General features: G+C 40.9%; 1 protein-coding gene across 2 annotated transcripts in view; it reads left to right on the top strand.

Moving 5' to 3' along the window:
- Positions 1–22,294, top strand: part of XRN2 (5'-3' exoribonuclease 2) — a 64,710-nt gene that overhangs the window by 15,579 nt on the left and 26,837 nt on the right. For both annotated transcript variants that reach the window (XM_040981771.1, XM_040981772.1), the window contains 8 exons: positions 3,639–3,683; positions 4,945–5,076; positions 7,327–7,445; positions 11,727–11,862; positions 13,328–13,435; positions 13,526–13,615; positions 14,484–14,556; positions 21,392–21,475. In XM_040981771.1, the coding sequence (XP_040837705.1) occupies positions 3,639–3,683; positions 4,945–5,076; positions 7,327–7,445; positions 11,727–11,862; positions 13,328–13,435; positions 13,526–13,615; positions 14,484–14,556; positions 21,392–21,475 (787 nt within the window). The remainder of the gene's footprint in view (positions 1–3,638; positions 3,684–4,944; positions 5,077–7,326; positions 7,446–11,726; positions 11,863–13,327; positions 13,436–13,525; positions 13,616–14,483; positions 14,557–21,391; positions 21,476–22,294) is intronic.

The raw sequence follows: 22,294 nt of genomic DNA, 5'->3' as shown, positions 1-22,294 counted from the left end.
CCTGAGTATGGGCTTTAATTCCTTATACAGAGTGCATATTCTGTCCATCAGAACCTTTGGAGAAAAAAGAGAAGAAAGTTCTAGATGAAAGGAAGTCCTAAGAGGAAGGAAGCCATTGGTGCTCTTTGAGGGATCAGTACGATGGGCAAGCACCTGCTGGTGGCCAGGTGTGGGATCCTGGGAACTGATGGGAGGAGAGGAGGTGCCTGAAGGCAGACTGGGGGAATGGACAAGGTGAGGGGTCATAGCTTCTTTGAGACACTGAAGGAAGAAATCCTTTCAGAATCTGGCTTCATTAAAAACTCAAGTGACTATTTTAAGCAAATAGCAACACAATAATATGGCTACATTGCCTCATGATCTCTTGACATTAAATCTTGCCATTGAATCTGACAAGACTGTTTTACTGAATTTTGTGTATTATAGTTAATGATCTCTCATTTTTAGAACTTCAGGCATTATTTTACATAATAGTGAGTTGACTGCATTCTTTTCAGAAGCCTTCGGTATTTAGGTTATTTTTTGCTGTTGTGATGGCAAGAATTTTCACATATAAAATTAAAGTTACAGAAGAGTTACCATTGGGTATATTGAATGTTGACTGGAATGGCCGTTTTTAATGAAGTGTATAGGTGCAATGCCTTCACCTGTGACCTGCTGCCATTTAGACCTAACACAACACTATATGCACTATGTGCTACCTGGAATAAAAGCCACATGTTAGCAGAAGTTCTGGAATGTGGCTTTAGCCAGCTCCGTATCATTGAATATTGATGATTTGTTCATAGTAGAGGAAGGAACATGGGCCTTGGTGGATGCCCTTGTATTTAATGGGGTTTTTAGCTGACATGGCAGGAAGGAAATTTCAGCCAGTGACTCTTCTGCTGTTCCCAAAGCTGTATGATACCCTTTAGTCTGATAGGCCATGAAAGGAAGCCCAGATAAAAAATTCAATTGAACGTTTCTAGGTGTGTATGTTTTTTGGTGAGGTATGTCTGGTATTTGACAGGTGTCCAATGCAGTTCAGAGTAAAAATAATTGAAGATCACTAAGCTCATCCAGAGAGCCTGAGGTGCTGTTACCACTCTTTTTTTTTTTTCCCAGCAGGTTCATTTTTCTGTTTACTCGTTTGTTTAAAAAAGGTAGATTTACAAAGAGAAGGAGAGAGAAAAGATCTTCTGGCCACTGATTCATTCCCAAATGGCTGCAATGGTTGGAGATGAGCTGATCCAAAGCAAGGAGTTTCTTTGGGGTCTCCCATTCAGGTTCAGGGTACCAAGGCTTTGGGCCATCCTCAACTGTTTTCCTAGGCCATAAGCTGGGAACTGGATGGGAAGAGGAGCAGCCCAGACACAAACTGGCGCCTGTATGTGGTTCTGGCAGTTTCAAGGCTATTGCTTTGGGCCATTCTGCCGTTCTTAGAAAAATGTATTTAGCATACCAGCAGTATAGGTGATAGATAAGGAATAAATCAATATTTGTTAAAATGAGTAGGTAAACTAGAAGTACTTTTTGGTTTTTGAGCTTTTGATATTTGCCTTTTTTTTTTTTTTTTTTTTTTTTACAAATGTTCTTTTATTCATTAACTGTTAAGTACTTACATTGTACCAGGTAGAACACTTTCTGAGTGCTAGTGACACAGTCAGAAAAAGGTGGAAATTCCTGGCCTCATGAAGCTTCCACCCTCCCTGTGAAGTTGACAGTCAGCCTTGTAACATTTACAAGCGGATGAGGAAATACATGGGAAGGTTCTGGGGGAGTGGCCATTCTTGAACTAGTCACCAGATAAGACAGCTGATTTTGAATGAAGCCCTGCAGGATGTGATTGAATAGCCATATAAGATGACCATTTCACAGGGAGGGAACAGTCAGTGCCAGGTCTGTCGAGCCAAGGTGTTCACAGAAGAGCACTGTGCCAGGATGGCAAGGGCAGAGAGGCAGGGGAAAGCAGTCAGAGATCAGCTCAAAGATGACAGAGGGTCATGTGGGACAGGTTCCTGTAGGTCAGTATGGACGGCAGCTTTCCTCTGCATCATTGGAGGTGGCGAGTCCAAGAGTGACAAGATCTACACAAAAGGCTCACTCCAGCCGTGGAGGTTGTACAGAGGCAGAGGTGCATTCAGGCCTCATGGTCATAATCTAAGGACTGGGGCCAGGAACAACAGAAAGAAAGCTGGGTTCTGAAGGTGCAGTTAGTTAATGGATTAAATACAGTGTGTGAGAGAAGGAAAAATGTCAAGAATGATTCTAGGGCATTTTATCGAAGTGGCCAAAGATTGTTCTGAGAAAGGTGGTGGGAGATGCAGAGGTGTGGATTCAGGGGGGTTACTTTTCGGACTAGTTTGAGGTATCCAAGTAGAGAAAGTGAGGAGAGGCCCTGCTTAGGGAGGAGTTAGCATGTAGAGGTGGGTGGTGTTTAGAGGTCTGTGATGATTGCCCTGGGAGGAGAGAAGTGTCGAGAGGACCAAGGATGGGCCCAAGGGAGTACTGACTTTAAGAAGTCTGGGAGTGGCGTGAAGGCAGGAAGCAAGAGGAGAGGCCCGGAGGAAAGCCCAGGTGAGTGTAGTGTCCTGGAAGCCAAATGGAGAGTGTGACTGATGGAGAACCTCACGGTCAGACAGGGACTGAGCACTAAGTGATGGATTTTGAAATTTGAACGACCAGACAAGTTTCTTTGAAGATGGGGACAAAAGCTTGACTAAATAAATAAATGAATAGTTTCCACATTATTGGAAGTTTGAAAATAGTTACTGAAGTCCCATTCCAGAGAAACAGCCCCTATCCTTGTAGAAAATAGTGATTTCAGGTCTTGTTGCGGTTGGAAGCACAGCTAGCAGGGTGGCTGTCAGTGTGTTTCCTGCTGGTCCCTATTCTGGGCCCTGGCGGCATCCAGCATCCCTAGCTGTTGTTTTCAGCGTCATCAAATGACGTTGGGTATGGGATGCCTTTGAGTGGGTCAGTGCTAGTGGGGAGCAGGCCCCGCTGAAGAAGCTGCTTAGTTGAGATCATGACTACATGTTGAAAACGAGTAGAGGGTAAGGGTAGCTGTAGACTGGATGCTTCCTGATGAATTGAATTGGTGGAGAGGAAGCAGTGTGTGTGTCGCCATTAGACGGACTTGTTGGAAGCTAGGAATGTCATGTTTGGGTAGAATTTCCTTTTCTCTGTCTTCCCTGTTGTGTCACGCCTATGACAGTTAGGACCTGTCATGTACTTTAAAGAGCATTATTACTAAATTGTCTTGTTTATTTTTTAAAGATTGTTTTACTTATTATGGCTAAATGTAAGGATTCTTTAATTCCTTTTTTTTTTTTTTTTTTAAATTTGTACCTTCTCTGTATTGACAGGCTGTTTGCTCCAGGGTAAAAACTAAGGGTGTTTCTAATGGGTTTTCCTGAAACGATGTCAGAATCTTTCTGTAAAAAATTAAGAACAGTCAAATTGTATCTAAGCTCGATCTCTGCCTAAAGTCTTGCTAGACAGCACTCTGAGCTTGTAGATTATTCCCCAGCACTGTGTCCAGGTCTCTGGGATCATGCTTTAAAATGTAAATTGTCTCCCAAATCATTCCCAGTTATGTTTAACTCTCACGTTTTTGTATAATTGTTTGACAGAATGTATGGATTTTATACTTTTAGGACAGTTTTAGAAGACGACAGAAAGAAAAAAGGAAGAGGATGAAGGTGAGTTTTAGTGAAGTTTGAGAGTGACAGTTTGTGAGGCTGCAGTCCCATCCAGTAGCTCTTCCTCATCCAGCAGGAGTTGACACGTGCCCATCCAGTTGCCGTCTGACCTGGTGAACTGGTGTGACTGGCGTTGAGCTCTTGAGTTTGAAGGGATCCCCTTGATGGACAGGTGGCTCTTAGCTATTTGAATTGTTTACAACAATCACATCTTGTTCTTGTAAGAAAAGCAGTGAACTCTGTGTGTCCTTTTGGATTTGCTGTACATCTGTCAGGTTAGTCTTCCTGAATGATGACACTGAACTTTGTTGTTTGCTATGAAATGACCAGATCCCTTAATCCCCTCAGCATCCAGTTCTACCTACGTGGTGATCTGGCTGAGTTTCAGCCTTTGAGCTTGGCCTGTCCATCTTTCCAATGTACCTGTCCATGCTGACTCTCGCCTTCATTGGGTTCCTCCAGATGAGCTACCGACTGGCAGCTCACAGGTTTTACTTACAGTATCAGAGGGCAAGCAGTCTTAACTGCTGTTTCCTACCGGTTGTTATTTGCTTTCTTGTTTAATTGTGTAATTGTTGTTTTGAACTTTTCTATTTGATTTTAAAACGCATAGATTGTAGAGACTGCCTTTTGTTGCATTTTATTTAATTGGACAATTTGAGGGAAGAAATGGGAAGAGAGAAAATGATTTATTACAGATAGGTTCGCAACCAGTTATATAAAGAGGACCATAATTTAATATTTATTATGTATTATTTTCTTTTAGCTAATACATGTTTTATCAGTCAGCCGTAACTGTCACCTATTGAGGATAATAGCTCTACTTAATTGGAAGTAAAGAGTTAAATTCTAGGAAGAGTAAATCATGAAAGCTAAAATTAAGTCAAACTTGATTTTTTTAGCCTTAATTATTTGCCTAGATTGGTGTCTTGAGTATTTTTGCAATTGTAGAAAAACATTGAATTATCAGCATAACGAGGGAGAAATCAGTTCTCTATGCCCTTCTAGGGCAGTGGACTCTGTATTTTTAGGACAGAATTTTTTTAAGTATTACAGATTGTTTTTTACAGAGAAGAAATTACTCTCAAATCACAGTATAGATAGCCTTGTAATGTTAATGGAGATTCATTTGGTCTCTTAGTGAGCTTAGTAAGTTAAGTGCTTAGAGTGAGGACTCTATTTCATCGCCCTCTTTACTTGTCATCTAATGGTATTGCTGTAATTTAATTTTAATTTTCACATTTATTCCCATTTATGTCAGAGAGATCAACCAGCTTTCACTCCTAGTGGAATATTAACCCCTCATGCATTGGGTTCAAGAAATTCACCCGGATCTCAAGTAGCCAGTAATCCGAGGCAAGCAGCCTATGAAATGAGGATGCAGAATAACTCTGTAAGTGGCCTACTTTTTGTGGCATAATAGAATGATGAATAACAGATGTTTGTTGCAGGCGTGTTTGTGTATGTATGTGCATTTCATCACTTAGCCTAGAATTTTGTTATAGTTTTTCTCTTGTTTCTTTTGCCTTAAAATGTTTTCTTGTGTTAAATCTATCTTTATCAATATGAGAATACCTAAGTGATAAGAAAGACAAGTGTTTGGGATAGTTGATACATGTGACTATAAAGGGAGAGCCAAGTGGCCACAGTGTTTTATCTTCTCCCAAGGACCTGAAGGATGAATCAAGCTGCAAGCTACGTTCCCGTTTCTGCACAGCTGGACCAGATGGGCAGGCCTTGGGCCATTTAGTTTTCAGTACTTCTCTACGTGGTGGTCAATATTGTTAATGTTTTACATAGGATATTTACACATCCATGGTTTTAAATTTGCATTCATTGGTTTCATTGTATCTCAGGGCATTCTCAGATAATAGAATTCATCCAGATTTCAAAACCAAATTTTTTAAAAGATGTTTGAATGAGTTTGATATATTCATAAAAGCATACTTTATTGGTAGAGGCAAAGTGAAAATTTATCTTCAAGTGAACCATTTTTCTTTCCTTTGAAAGTACATACATTATTTTCTGTTTGAAGGTGTTGGTGAAGAATCCATTTTGAATGGTAGTTTTTATGGAACTTGTATGTACTTACGCAGCTTATAGGAGTGGCATGTTCATAACTTAATTCTGGTGGCTGAATGTAGGATTTGAATGATAGTAGACACGCCTTCCTGAATGGTTCACCATTATGTACCAAGACAGGGAGCATGCTGGTAATGGTTCAGATAGCCATGTGGCTGGCTATATGCAGTAACTTGGAAAGGCGCATAGTACATTGTCATCCCAGTTGAAGGTCAGTTTCATAGAAGTTAAATAAGTTGGTCAAAGCCAGTAGTCCAGGTTGATCTTGTTATCTCAGACTCAAATCTCTCATTCCCCAGGGCAGCAGTGCTTTCCTAGGTTTATATTTATTTTCAACAGTGTTAGCTATACTGAGCATAGGTAAAACTGACAGTTTTAAAAGGAAAGTGCTCTGAGCTCTTTGTGAAATACAGCTTTGCTTCGTTTTAACTTTTCTTGGCATGTAGTGTAAACTACCTTCATACTTAAGCTTTAGTTAAATAGTATCATTAAAAAAGGTTTCAATTTTAAATTCTGTTGACCTGTAGTGAATAACAGAAAACTTTATTGCCACTTAACATTTTTGGTAATTTGATCATTAAATAATTTATGAAAGATTGCCTTTTGAACTTTTTATTATTATTTATTTTCACTGAAAAGGCAAATTTACAGAGATAAGGAGAGGCAGAAAGATCTACCATCTTCTGGTTCACTCCCCAAGAAGCCACAGTGGCTAGAACTGAACCGATCTGAAGCCAGGAGCCCAGAACAACTTCTGAGTATCCCTGGTGGGTTCAGGGTGCCAAGGCCTTGAGCCATCATCTTGTGCTTTCCTAGGCCACAAGCAGGGAGCTGGAAGGGAAGTGGAGCAGCTGGGACAGGAACTGCTGTCTATATGGGATGCTGGTGTTTGGAGTGGGGAGATTAGACAGTTGAACCAATGTTCCAGCCCTGAAAAATTGCCTCTTAATTTTTTAATGAAAAATTTAAATATTTTGATTCCAGTTTGTTAATTGATTTTGGTACAAATAAACTATAGTGTTGAATTTAAATGGTGTGTAAGTCTTTGCAGTACAAATGAAATCTCAAATGATAAATTTTGATTTGTATGTTTGAAACTGTAAAATAGTACATGCAAAGTAACAATTATACAGCTACCTATCAGAGTCTCATTTAACTGTTGCTTTTCATAGTCATTATTAGGTTGAACATTATATAACTGTATTCACACCAGCATTGACTGTTTTGTAGATTTTTATATATATTGCATCTAAAATATATATAACACATATAAGTTTTATACCCTCAGAATTTTGCTAGGTAGAAAATGAGTTTGAATATAGTACCTGAAGGAACGACAGAGAAAAACAGATTTGAGTGTAACTGTTGAAAGCTTGGTACTGTCTTATCAGGGGGCAGGGTGGCATATGGAAAGATGGGTCTTTGTATTTTATATTTATCTTATTCATTTAATAGTTCTTTAAAAATATGTACCATGAAGCTTGGTAGGTAATGTGAGTTGGATGTATTTTCTCACATAAAATGAATAATGAACTCCTTTTTGTGATATAATTGTCTGCAGAGCCCTTCAGTGTCTCCTAATACGAGTTTCACGTCTGATGGCTCCCCATCTCCAGTAGGAGGAATTAAGCGGAAAGCAGAAGACAGTGACAGTGAACCTGAGCCTGAGGATAACGTCAGGTGATGCCATTTTTGGGTAGCACTTTGTTAGCGAATTACTGAGATAGAGTCTCTCTAATTAATGCTATTTGGCTCCGAGCAGTAGTGCCTTCAGATGCTTGCCTGTGATCTTTTTATCCTGCAGTAATTAGTGTGGAGGGTTAGGCTAGTCAGTAAATTCCAGTGAGATGTGTAAGCTATAGCTGTTAAACCTAAGTGTCTAGATTAGTATGCGTGCAGCCTTTCGTTCTTGAAGCCACTTTTCCCTCTGAGACCAGGCACAACACCAGCTAGGCTGGAGCTTTTAGCTTTGACTATGTGATCTGAATGCTACTGTTTGGAGACTAAATTTTCAAGCTTTTTAACATAGAGAATTCAGTTACACTAGGATGCTAATATAGTTGGCTTTAATTTTCTCAAAAGGTTCTTCGACAGAATGAAGTATGCAAAAAATCATTCTTTGAGAGAGAAATACGTACTTTTTTTTATTATAAACTTGCACTTAAAATTATATACAACAGCAGAATTTCCTTTTAGCTGTCTCCCTAAAATTTATAATAGGAAGCCGAGTGTTTTATTAATCCACATGATGGGGATCATAATAAGATTATATCCAGCCTCTTGTGTAATTAAGCTGGACTTGAACCTTTGGTGTTAAATGCAAAGAGGCAACAGTCTCAAAAATTGTAGCTAATTAAGAATTTAGGGAATTTGTATTTTTTACAGTTAAGCAGGACAAGCTCATGCTTGTAAAGGATGTGGCTGGTGTGTGGTTTTCCATAAGGGTCATATACAGCTGCATTTTTCTAATGTGCTTGATGTCAAAGCTAGATCAGCTTGGGCGTGTTGATCTGATTGCTCTTTAGTGTCTGTGTCTTCTGTAACTGACTTCTCTCCTAGAGCTTGTGCTCACTTATTATGTATCTGTCATGCTGCATATTAGTTTAATAGGTAACTTGATTTGTTCTGAAATTTTTTTAAGATTTATTAATTTGTATTACAAAGTCAGATATACAGAGAGGAGAGACAGGTACATCTTCCATCCACTGATTCACTCCCCAAGTTACCACAATGGCTGTAGCTCAGCTGGTTAGAAGCCAGGAGCCCGGAGGTTCCTCTGGGTCTCCCACACAGGTCCAGGGTCCCAAGGCTTTGGGCCGTCCTCAACTACTTTCCTAGACTACATGCAGGAAACTGGATGGGAAGTGGGGCTGCCAGGATATGAAGCAGTGCTCATCTAGGATCCTGGTGTGTGCAAGTCGAGGACGTTAGCTGCTAGGCTATTGTGCCAGGCTCCTACGTATTATTTTTTTAATCCTAGTTTGGAGATAAAAAGGTGGAATGCTTCTGCCGTGAAGTATTTGGGCCTTTAGCATTTATGGATGCTTAGCATATATGTAGTATTTTCTATAAAAGAGTAATGATTCACATTATTGATCCAGGATATTTCTGCTAATTTTTACTTGAATCTTGGGTGTGTGTGTGAGAGAGAACAAACAGCTTGTGCGGTGTATTCTGAAACATGAGTGCAGTGTGGGAGATCTGGCAAGGTTCAACTCTGTCCTTTTTTCTGGAATGTTCTTTAGTTTGTTTTCTTAAACAAAATGTTTAAATGTTCAAATCTTGTGGAGAGTGAGAAGTAATTGCTTCAAAAAAGTGTATTTTGGATAAAAATGTGGTTCCTCATGTTGTATTTCTGCTCATTGACAATAATTTAATGGATTAATTGACCTTTTTAGGTTTTGCTAGAACATGTCCTTGTTTGTAGATGTGTGTGTATATGTCCTTTATCTCCTTTCTATAAGCTATTGACAGTTTTTTACCTAAAAGATTATAAACTTGGGGGCCCAGCACAATAGATTTGTGGCTGAAGTCCTTACCTTGGACATGCCAGGATCCCATCTCGGCGCCAGTTCTAATCTCAGCTGCTCCACTTCTCATCCAGCTCCCTGCCTGTGGCCTGGGGAAGTGGTGCAGGCTGGTCCAGGGCTGTGGGACATCCGGATGAGGCTCCTGGCTCTGGGGTTTGGATCAGCTCAGTTCTTGCCGTTGCAGCCACTTGGAGAGTGAGCCAGTGAACAGAAGATCTTCCTGTCTGCACCTCCTTCTCTCTGCATATCTGCCTTTCCATTAGAAATAAATTTTTCAAAAAAATTATAAACTTGGAAGTGCAGCAGACCAGAAAACCTCAGAGAAGAATGCTCGAAGCTTCCAGCCTGAGTCGCCCCAGACAGGGGAAGCGCAAGTGGGAAACCCAGCCGACTGGGAGGAGACAAGAACCGGGCAGTCTGCCTTTCCTGAGTATCCCCAACAGCGACAGCAACTGACTGCAGGAGGGCAAAATAGGGGCTCGCTCCCTAGCCCGTCCCCTACGGAGCCCGACCCGGCTCCAACCCTTCCCTCCCTCTTCCTGGCGGAATATCCTGCCACCGGAGCAGCGAGTCTGACACAGCCTCTGGGCAGAACAGGTCTCGGGCAGGACAAGCCTTGGAAGCGCCCTTGCAGTAGTGCAGGCGACTTGGAGATTCCAAGGACCACAGTGAGACAGGGACAGCAAGGTTAAAGGCCCGGGATCCTGCTTCCTGGGAGAGACACGTGAAGCCAGTTTCTGCTCCTGCCCCTCCTCCCGGTGGAATTTCCAGCCGCCGGCGGCGAGCCTGACGCAGCATCCGGGCAGGACCTGCCCTAGAAACGCCTTTGCACCGGGGCTGATGACTTGGAGACTGTCAGGACCATAACAAGGCAGGGACAGCTGGGGTGAAGGGCCTGGCAGATCTTGCTTCCTGGGAGAAGCACACGGAGCCCGATCTGGCCTGCCTCCACCAAAAAAAATTTTTAAACTTTGGCAGCAATACAGACAACGAACATGTACACATTTTCTATCTGCCTAGGTAATCTTTCCTCAAGCCCCACCCATTTTTTAATTTGTGAGGGAGAGTGGAAGGAATACTAAGTACACAAGGATGCTTCTAAGTGCTAGCTTACTCCGACATGTCTTCAGCAGCTGCGGAGGGCCGAAGCTTAGAGCTGGGAGTGTAGTCTGCCACGTGAGTGGCGTTAACCCAAGCACTGCTGCTCTCAGAAGCTGTATTAGCAAGACACGAGAGTTGGTATGTTGGTATGGGAACTGGCTATCAAACCCAGCTGCTCTGTCCAATACAAGAAGCAGGAATCTCAATCACTAGGCTCACTGGTCCTCTCTATGGAATTATTTTATAAACTTATTTAAGATTTTATTTGAAAGGTAGGGTGAAGGAGGAAAGAAAGAAATGGGGGTGCAGAGAAGAGAAGGATATTTTCCATCCACTGTTTTATTCCCCAAATGGCCCCAACAACTGGACCAGGCTCCAGAAAATCCATGCTGTGTTTCCGTGGGGAGGCAGGGCCCAGGTCCCTAGGTCGTCATCCACTGCTTTACTCGGCCCATTAGCTGGAAGCTCTGTTGGAGGCAGAGTGGCTGGGACTTGAACTGCTGCTTGAATTGGGATGCTGGCTCTACAAGACGGCTTAGTGTGCTGTGCCACAGTGGGGAGTCAAGCTTTTTAACAATAAAAAAAAAATTCACTTCTGCTTGTCTGTTTATAAAAACAGTAGTTTTATTGACTCTCCTAGTTAATTTCTCCTGATTGTTTCTTAAATCCTTTGTGTGTGCATGTGTGTGAGGGTCTGATTTGTCTAGTGCAGTGTTCTGAAACACTTCATATGGGAGGCCCAGCACAAGCAGAAGGAGCTTTCACTGGCAAGGCCCCTGGATGTTCTTCATCTGTCTTTGTGTTTTGTAATGTTCTTTGGTTTGTGTTCCTTAAGAAAATGTTTGAATCTTGGGGAGGGAGGCAGGAAACCCTAAACCCACAAAGCCATTTTTTAAAAATGTTGCTGAGAATGGGAAATGATTGCTTTAAAGAGTGTGCTTTGGATGAGATTGGATTAACTGCAGAATTATGTAAAAATCTTAAATGTGGTTTCTGAAATTGTTGCATAATTGCAAGACTATGTTAAAACATTGTTAAAATTTGAGCAAATAAGAATGTCTACTTTAGGGAGTTCTATTTTAATTTTTTTTAGTGTGGTTTTAAATTGATCTTTTCAGAATCAGTGTTTGGGTTTTTGATATTTAACTGTAATTAAGTTGGTGATAGATTCTGTGACAGTGGAATTGTTAGAGTTAATTAAATGAGTCTGTGTTACCACTTACTGTTTAAATCACATTTTCCTGCATATTAAACATATTGACTTACAATATAGATAAGTATCGCTGAAAGTGTAATAAGTCAACATGAGCTGCCTTTGCTGGGTTTTTAGGTTATGGGAAGCTGGTTGGAAACAGCGATATTATAAGAACAAATTTGATGTTGATGCAGCAGATGAGAAATTCCGCCGTAAAGTTGTGCAGTCTTACGTTGAAGGTCTTTGCTGGGTTCTTCGGTATTACTACCAGGTACAAGGGAAGATTGCCCTTTATGAGTTCTTCATCGTTTTATCTACAATAATAGTGTGTATTATTGAGTATATTCTGAAGTAAAATTGAATAGATTTTTAAAATTTTCTATTCAGAAATTTACTACCATAAATCATATTCGTAAAAGCAGTGACATTCTTTAGGTATCAATACACTGTGTGAGCAAAGATTATTTTAAGAATTTTCAGCATCAAGTAATGTGGTTATTTGTACTTCGTTTTTAAGATGATTGAAGTTTAGTGAGTTTTTTAAATTGAAATTTTTAAATAGCTGGGTAGTTAAGTACTTAATTGGCATCATTAAATGAACAAGCAAAAAGCAATGCCAGGGAAATACCAATCAGAATTTGAAAAGCGTTTGAATGATACCATCGCCTGTTTAAGGTGGTGCTGTTACGTGAAGTGTATTCTAATTAAAGTCATCTATATCTGGCTTAAACTTTTTTATAATTCAGGTGTCATATTGGTGAGAGATGGGTAGACAAGGATTAACGACACTGACCATTAATAACAGATTTAATGCTCAGAGAATAAACTACGTTAAATTTGCAAATAGATGAGGTTTGTCAGTAAATAGAAAATACCATAAAGCATTAAATACGGACTATAAAATATTCTCTTTGCAAATTTTCCTCTTGATGAATATAATCCAATAAGTATAGAGTGAAAACACATCTCAGGAAAGATGTCTCTTGGATCAGTTATAATGTGCTCTTGTTTTCTTGTTGGTATTTTGTTTGTTTTGTTTTTGGTATAAAAAGTTTTTATAGTTACAGTTGTCACACGAAGATGTGGTGGTGAATTTTAAAATGAAGCTTTGGCCTTGTACCTGTCAGCCTGTGTTCCGGTGGTGCCCCCAAAGCACCCACATGCTCAGAGAAGGGCAGCTGCCGCTCTGCGAGTACCCTGGGCTTGTTTGGTGGCAGGATTAGATTTAGAATGAAAGAGCAACAGCCATGTTACGGGTTGTTTTTCTGACTATAAAGTTTGATGTTGGCTCAACTGATTGTTAAATTGCATCATTGTATTGTTTTATTTTTTAAAAAAAGATTTATTTGTTTAAAAAGCAGAGTTGTTCCAGAAAGAAAGTTCTGTCCCGGATCACTTCCCAAATGGCCGCAATAAATAGAGCAATGCATGGCCAGAAGCCGGGAGCCTCTGGGTCTCCCACGTGGGTACAGGGGTCCAAGCACTTGGGATGGCCTCTGCTGCTTTCTCAGGCGCATTAGCAGGAGAGAAGGGAGAGAAATAGAGCAACCAGGACTGGAACCGGGGTCCGTAGGAGATTGCCAGTTTCTCCCTGTTATGCCATAGCACCAGCCTGAGTCTTTTGTTTCATAAATAGACTATTTTAGGCTAATTGTTTAATTTTTTTGTTTTCGAATTGTATCCACCATTAACATGGCTTTTGGAGGACGAGTTTTATTCATTTTTAATGGTTCTAGGGCTGTGCTTCCTGGAAGTGGTATTATCCATTCCATTATGCACCATTTGCTTCAGACTTCGAAGGAATTGCAGACATGCCTTCTGAGTTTGAGAAGGGTACAAAACCGGTAAGCTTGATTGCTCAGAATCACACAATTCATAGAATTTTGGACTTGGTAATAATTTGGAGTCTTCAACATGTTTTTTCTTTCTTGCAGTTTAAACCACTGGAGCAACTTATGGGAGTTTTCCCAGCAGCAAGTGGTAACTTTCTACCTCCATCGTGGCGAAAGCTCATGAGTGACCCTGTGAGTGTGGAGTGTGGAATGTGGTGGTGGTGACTGCATGTTAAATATAGTTTGTTAATATTGCTAGTTGCCTTTGTATCTTGTGATTAAAAAAGCATTGAAGTGTAGAAAGAAAACATTTGAGTTCTATTGTAATTTTTTCATGCTATATATCTATTTTCCTGTTTCCATTGACTGGTAATACTAACCCATGAAATGGGCTTGGTTGGTGTTGGAAATTCTTACGTAGCAGTCTTTTGTTATCATTCTATTTACTTGAAAGTTAATTTTATTTTTCTTTGTTTCAGCCATGTATTGTGGCTGCCAGAAGTCTGGCTTAGCTCAACCTCAAACCTTATTTTAGGTGCTAGCCAGGAAGGGTGAGCCCCAGCGTTTTGGGGTGCTAGCCAGGAAGGGTGAGCCCCAGCGTTTTGGGGTGCTAGCCAGGAAGGGTGAGCCCCAGCGTTTTGGGGTGCTAGCCAGGAAGGGTGAGCCCCAGCGTTTTGGGGTGCTAGCCAGGAAGGGTGAGCCCCAGCATTTTGGGGTGCTAGCCAGGAAGGGTGAGCCCCAGCCTTTTGAGGTGCTAGCCAGGAAGGGTGAGCCCCAGCCGAGTAGGAGTCCTGGGAGTAATGAGCTTGTTCCTCCAGCGTGCTGAAGGCCTGCAGCTGTCAGTTCTTTATTCCCCTGTGATAATGCCTTTGTGTGTCATCTTTTAAAATCAGGTTAATTTTATCTTACTAGCATGGTATTAATGACTTCTTAATAAAATTTGTTTTTACAAAAATAAATGTACTTTATTTTCTCATCATTGCTTGAACAAAGCCACCAAGTTCTTTAAAGTAGTATATGTGGCATTTGTTTTGAATTTTTACTTTTCTCTCTGATACAGGATTCTAGTATAATTGACTTTTATCCCGAAGACTTTGCTATTGATTTGAATGGAAAGAAATATGCATGGCAAGGTAAATTTTTGACACTCTTCTTGTTAAAGCTTTGTGAAAACTGAGCAAACAGATTTTGTAGGATGGAATAATTCTGTAAAAGATAAATATTTGAAAACTAAGTGAAAATTGATTTTCCTCCATCTAACCTAGAATTAGCTTGATTAATAGTAATTTTAATAGTAACATTCTGATGTAATTTGAATAAAAGTAGATTAATAATTACATCTTTTGCCTCATTTGTGCTTAATTAGACTTTTTCCAATTAGAAGTTCATTAACAGCTGCTAAGGCCGAGAATACAGAAGCTTGTCTCTTCCACTCTGCCTATCAAATGAATATAAATAAATTTAAAAAAATTTACTTGACATTGATTGTTGTCTATAATTTTATCATTTATTCTGTTAACTGGTTTTATAGGAATGGCACTTTCAAGTTAATACTAAAATTAAGATGCCTGTACCACTCAACTAATGTGTGATGATCAACTATAATATAATAGACATTTTACCCCATCGGCCAACTTCTGTTGCATATCAGTGCCCCCTCTTTCAATAAACCTTTTCTTCTCTCTGTTTTTTGAGACTAATGAGCACATTGGGTAGAATCATATTTTCACGTTTTCTTTCACTATTCCTTATGATTGGGATGGCCCATAAATGGCAGAGAATTGTGAGGCAAAGGGGAATTATTAATTATTTACTATTTATGAGGCTGTAGAGTAGACTTTATTAGCAGAAACCTATTTAATGGAATGATAATGAGACATGCATACCACTGGTTGGGTTTATAGTCATAAGGGTCGAGGCCTGTGGTCATTGTTCTGTGTAAACTGATGGAAGTCTCAGGTGGTGTTTGAAGGTCCTTTGGTTAAAGTAGACAGGAAACACAGAACAGGAGACTGCAAAGTGAAACAATATCATTAGGAAATGTATTTATATGTTTGTTAACATACATAAGTCAGTAAAATCTTAACTAAGTTTATTAATAACGTACGGACATGCTGGTGATTTGGCAGCTGCACTATTACCGTATATTTCTTTTGTGCCACTGACCGGTGATACAAAGTAAGATAATGCACAGAAATTGCTGTTGCCACTTATTTGTTGTTTTCATTGTTTTTTCTTAATAACCAATGGTTACAAAATGATATTTCCTGTGGTTTTTATTTGCAGTTCCCTAATGATTAAGGATATAAAACGTATTTTTGCATGATATTTGGCCATTTTTGTATCTTTAGGGATACATTCATTCAATTATGCCCATTTTTTTGTGGCTTGTGTGTTTAGGAATTGTTCATATATTGTATTTAAGAGTTATTCATGTATTCTAGACAATCACTTTTTGGATACTTGATTTGCATTTACTTTTTCCCATTCTGTGGGTTGTCCTTTTTCACTCTGTGGTGTTGTTTTGGCATGCAGAAGTGTTTTATTTTGATGCAGTCTTTTGTTGTCCTGTGTCTTTAATGCCATCCAGGAAGTCATCGCCAAATTCAGTGTTGTGAATCTTCTCTGTGATATTTCGTATATATCTGTGTGCATACATGTGTAAAGGTTTTGCTTTTTAAGTCAGTCATTTTGAGTTGATTTTTTGTATGGTGTGAAGCAAGTCTAATTCCTTTAGTATGTAGCTATCTAGTTTCTTAACATCATTTACTGAAAAAAAAAAAAAACAAACCTTTTTCCATTGGATTGTTTTGAATACTACTGTTAAAATTCAATTGGCTACAAACGCTTGAAGGATTATTCCTGGGTATTCTATTCTCTACCCTGTATGTATATATGTCTGTCCTTAGGCTAATACCATATTGTTTTAAGTACTGGAGCTTTGTTGTAAGTTTTGAGGTCACAAAATATGAGTTTTGCAGCTTTTTACTGTTCAAAATTGTTTTGGGTATTCAGAGTACCTTGAGAGATTCCATGTGCATTTTAGCATAGGATTAGAGTTTCATTTTTACTGTTTTTATATTTTATACAAATATTTTCACCTATTAAGCATAATACTAAGAAAAGAATTTTGATTTAAAATGTAGTATTGTTATAATAGGAAATATGCATAATTATTTCTTCATACATTTTTAATTACTAAGTAATGATACTATAGTAGTTAAATTCTTACCTGGTTTGGATACATTGCAGTATGTCAGATCTCAGAGCTTCTCCAACCTTTTAAGTGTGTATACTTATCAAGATTATGTGTAACTTAGTAGCAATGCTGTGGTTTTATAGGTACATAACATAGTAGCTTTAGTTTCTATGCAGTGTATATGTGAACAGAGTGTCAGTAATGAGGTGAGATCTGAACCCAGAGAATGTGATTCCAGAGCTCACCCTTGAAAGAATTGGGCTTACCTGGCCACCCCTAGGCAGATGAGAAGATTCCATGAGGTAAGCTATTCCGTACAGCAAGAAGTGCTACAGGACACAGCATACGGTATATAATATACACAGCATATGGTAGCTGCTAGTGGCACTTTTACAGTCAGCTCTTTTTTTTTTTTTTTAAGATTTATTTTTATTGCAATGTCAGAAATATATAGAGAGGAGGAGAGACAGAAATATCTTCTATCCGATGATTCACTCCCCAAGTGACTTCAACAGCTGATCAGGAGCCAGGAGCTCTTCTGGGTCTCCCACGCAGGTGCGGGGTCCCAAGGCCTTGGACCATCCTCAACTGTTTTCCCAGGCCACAAGCAGGGAGCTGGATGGGAAGCAAGGCTGCTGGGATTAGAACCTGTGCCCATATGGCTATCTTGGCATGTTCAAGGCAAGGACTTTAGCCGCTAGGCCACAGTGACAGGCCCAGTGAGCTTATTTTTAAAGCACTATCACTGTTACTCTGAATGTAAGACACTGCTCTCTGTACTGGCTGGTGGGGCTGATTTGGTTTGTGGTAATATTGATGCTGTCAGTAGCACTATAATTGTTTATTGATTGGATATAGATTCTGAACTTGATTTTGTGGTCTTTCATAGGTTGTCTTTTGGTCTTGAATATGGCAGGTAGGAAACAAAGGCTAGATAATACTGCAGTGTTTCTGGGATGTATTTCCCTTAAGTGTGTTTCCAAGTAAAACTTGAACAACTCTTTGGGTTTTTGTTTTTGTTGTCATATTGGTTGCATAGCTTAGAGATTCCAAGCCCATGTGGACCTCTGATTAGGGTGGGCAAGTTCAAGTTTGGAGGAAGGTGAGGGGTCAGATGTTTCAGGGTTTTTTTTTTTTTTTTTCCTCCTTTGTCCTCAGGACAGGATGGGGAGGGAGTCCCTTTTTGCTGTCAAATTACATCAGCACCCAGGGATGGTCAAGGTCATTTGAGACGCTTTAGAGACCCCAACGTGGGGAAGGGTGTTCCAAAAGTATTACATGAGTGGCTTTGATGTTTCTGAGAAGTCGTTGATTTCATTGCTTCAAGGTTGAGAAATCTTTCCAACATCTTTTGGATGACAAAATCCACCTTAGTCTTGTCCAACCTGTAGTGCTTTCCATTCTCTGACAAGGCAGTCAGTCTGTCCCCTGCTGACCATCATGTTCCTGTATGCAGCTGTACATGCTGTCCACTGCATAGGCATCAATGACTGAGAAGACGCAGTCCTTATATATGTGCTCCAAGTTCAGAACACACATCCTGTGATTTCCTCTGTGGCTGGAATCTGAGTCCAGAGGTCCTGTTGGGGAGTATTCAAGAATCCTTGCCTGGGGTGACATCAGACCTGGACTTTTGTGTGTGTCACTTGGCACCAGGGCAACACACATACCAGTGCAGAGAGCTTCCTGTCAGTTCTGCCTCATCCTCATATCACATGAACAGTTGGGTGCCTCAGCTCAGCCCCACCAGCCTGCCACAGACACTGTCTCCATACACACCAGTGGGTGCTGTTGCCTACTTGAGGTAGGTCCCAATACCCCCTACTTGGCCCACCTCAGTCCTGGTTTTTGTGCATGCCGACCTCTGTTGTGGCCTGATGTGGCCCAGTCTGCATCCTACCTGGCTCTCATGCAAACCCGTAGGTACTGCACTTTAGTTCAGCATGACCTACCCCCAGACCTCACCCTCCTGAATGCTGACAGATGCTGTTGCCTTGTCCAGTCTAAGGTATACCACAGATCCTGGTTCTCATGCTTACCAATGGTAGGGACAACCCGATAGTTCCCCTGCCATGCATGCTATCAGACTTAGATCTTGCACCTGCCAGAGGGTACTGTGGTTCAGTATGATGTGAGTTGTACCCAGTCCTGGCACTTGCTAGCAGGTGCTGCGACCTAGCCCAGCTATCCTGCCCCCAGACCCAGCCCACGTGGATGTTGATGGGTACTGCAGCCTTGCCCAACCTGATCCACAACTCTGGCTGTTGCACTCAACAGTTGGAGTTGCATCCCAGTGGAGGAGTCCCCAGAGTTCCCCTGCCAGGTCTGCTCCAAGCCCCAGGTGTTGCTGGTTGGTGCTTCAACCCAGCCTTACATGGCTACCTTCATTGTGAGCTCTCACTGGCAGGTATTGCAGCCTAACCAGGCATGGCCTACACCCTGTCCTAGCACTTGTGTATGTGTCCACAGGTGCTATATCCTTAGCTCAGCCTGACCCACCCCAGATCTGGTCTACACAAATGCTGATGAGTGCTGTAGACCAGCCCAGCCTGGCCTGTCCCCAATTCCAGCTCTTTCTCAGGCACGCATCCCTGCTTGGCATGGTCTCTCCTTAGTTCTGGCCTTAGCATGTACCAGTGGGTGCTACAACCTGTCTGCACTCAGCCTCCTTCAGCTCTAGCTCCCACAAGGTCAGGTGAGTACTGTGGTCCAGCCTGGCTCTACCTTTCACCATCCTCAGTTCTCTATGTAAACCAGTAGGTGCTGTGGTCCCACAGGGACGAACACATAATTCCCTTACAGAATCTGCTCCCAGATCTGGTTCTCTTGCATTCTGATGGGTGCGATAGCCCTGCCTGATGTGACCCACCCCCTGCTCCAACACTGATAGGCGGCAGGTGTTGTGGCCCAGCCCATCCAGGCATGCCTCCCAGTCCCAGCCTTTGTATGTGTCTCTGGGCAGGGGGCAGTGTTGTTTAGCCCAACCCAGGTCTGTGGGAGGGTACCTTGGCCTGATCCTGACATGCCCTCCCATTTTTTCCCCCCACCTAAACTAGTCAATTCCAGCTCCCCTTGCCTACCTGTAAGTGCCATAGCTTGGTCCATGGTAGACCCCAGAAGTCATTCCTGCCCTGTTTAGCAGGCCTTCCTCTGCTTCCACTTCAGTATGTCCCTAGATTAACTTCCCTGGGCACTTTGGGTCTGGGAGCCAGCAAAGTTGTGTCTTGGCCTGTGTCTTGTCCTGGCGTTGCCCACCTTCCCCACATGTCTTTTTAAAAAAAAGTCTACAATTTTGTAAGCAATTAAAGCTTTTATAAAGAGTTATAAATGGGCCTGCCATGGTGGCCTAGCGGCTTAAGTCTTCGCCTTGAATGCACCAGGATCCCATATGGGTGCCGGTTCTAATCCCAGCAGCCCTGCTTTCCATCCAGCTCCCTGCATGTGGCCTGGGAAAGCAGTCGAGGATGGCCCAAGGCCTTGGGACCCTGCACCCGCTTGGGAGACCCGGAAGAGGCTCCTGGCTCCTGGCTTCTGGCTTAGGATTGGTGCAGCACCGGCCGTTGTGACACTTGGGTAGTGACTCATTGGATGGAAGATCTTCCTGTCTTGTCTCTCCTCCTCTGTATATCTGATTTTGCAATAAAAATAAAATAAATCTTTTTTTAAAAAATGGAATAGGCAACTCTGCCAGCATACTGTTATAGTTATCACAAATTTGGCATTAACCAGGCCCAGAATGTGCACCAGCTACTGGCTGCTTTTCTCCTAGCGATGTAAAAGTTGCTTAGGTGCAACCCAAGCAGCGTAGGCAGTGCTCCGTTGGGTTTCTGAGTCTGTTTACCAGTGCTTAGACTAGCCCAACTCACATGATGGGTATTTGTGTTTTTGAAATTACTTTTGGACTCGCTAATTCATGTTAGAATTTAGTATCTTTTTGTTGTTTTACTTTTAAAAACTCCGCTGTATAATAAAATTGAACATGTTTTCTTACTTTTGAAATACTGTGGACTTTGAAAATATTGTGGAAACCTTTTCATTTTTTATTTTCAAAATTATTTGATTCAGACATTTTATTTATCTTAAAATTGTTGTTTAGCATAAATATTGTTTATAATACATGTAGCCGAACATATGTATGCTTTGTTAATTTTACATTTTTGTAGTGAGAGACACTGTATTTGAGCCATATTTTCAGAATTACATACATAGTTCCAGGTAAAGCAGTGCCATTAATTCCAGAAAAGTGCAGAATGAAGAACTGATGCTGCCCTCCATCCCCAAGTTACTTAAGCAAGGCTGTAATGAATTACACATACATATTTCTAGTGTCAGAACAGAACTTGGTTATTTTACTTGTATGATCTTTTAAAAAAGAAGAGGCCCAAGTGCTCAAAGATGGAAGGAGAAGCTTGAGGCCAGGGAGCCCAGCTGTCCCTCTCCAGGAGGATGTCCTTGTGAGCAGGGTAAGAACACAGCGGCTGTCCAGGGAACTACTACTTCTTTTCATTTAAAAAAGGTTATTTCAAAATTAGGATTAAAAAAAAAACCATGATTGTTTGTATGAACCATTTAAAGGAAGATAGGTAAGAGTTTTCCTCTGTAACTGTGTGGATTGTGTTTACGTCTAAGTTTTGGCTAGAGTTCACTTCCGAGCTAGTTTTAGAGCAACAAGGACATCCCAGGACTGTTGTTTGAACCAGAGGAGCGAGGTAAGTTGGAGAAGTCAGCTGATCCAACCGCAGCGTGGTTTGTGGACACTGTTCCCTCAGGTGTTGCTCTGTTGCCATTCGTGGATGAACGCAGGCTGCGAGCGGCCCTGGAAGAGGTGTACCCAGACCTGACTCCAGAAGAGAGTAAGCTCTTGCAGTTAAATTACACTAAGTCTGTGTGCTACGTGGGCTCTTGGGAAAAGTTTATGGAAAACGGGAGTAAAAATTAATTTTGTTGAAGCATCTCAAAGATTTATGCATCGGCTTGTTTATAATATGTATTTTTTCCTTGAACTTTCTGATGTCCCCTTATAGAAAAATTTATGATTTCTGTGTAAAATTTGAGTCTCTTTTCCTCCTTTGGTCAAATTTTCCATAGAGAGCATCAACCATTGGTTTTCCGTTTCCGTAACAAGTGTTAACTTTATTAATTTATCTGTAAAGTTAACAATAAGTTAAGTGAAAATACTTAACGTTTCTAGTGTTGAATGAACTTATTAAAATGCTTCACTACAAGAGTGCCCTTTTTGCTTTGTGATCTTACTCTGAAGAAAATGAGAAGTTTCTCTTTCATTTTCCTCCCAAACTAGTGATAACTTTACTTGAAAAGATTAGGGTAAATCCGGCATTTTCCTTTGAAGTACAGCTTGAAATATTACATCAAAAAGGGCATTTTGTAATCCTGACGGTGGAGAGAGTTCAGATTGGGAAATTGCAAAGCCGTGCACAGTACCAGGCTAATGAGCTTGTAGAAACAATTGCTTTATTGACTTTAGAATAATTTTTGTCATTGATGAGTCTGTTTCTTCAGGAAAAATGTGTGTTTTAATATACATTTCTTATATTGTGAAATTAAATTCTGTTAGGTGTGTGTATGTGTGTGTGTGTAAACAGACATCACAAATTTCAGTCAGCCACTTTTGAACTATTTATAAACTGTACTACAAGTTATAACATTTTAGG

Source organism: Ochotona curzoniae, unplaced genomic scaffold, assembly GCF_017591425.1.
Source record: "Ochotona curzoniae isolate NIBS_2020 unplaced genomic scaffold, NIBS_Ocur_1.0 contig_3520, whole genome shotgun sequence".
Taxonomy (NCBI): domain Eukaryota; kingdom Metazoa; phylum Chordata; class Mammalia; order Lagomorpha; family Ochotonidae; genus Ochotona; species Ochotona curzoniae.
Note: the sequence above shows the minus strand (reverse complement) of the source record. Positions and strands in the feature narration are given on the sequence as shown.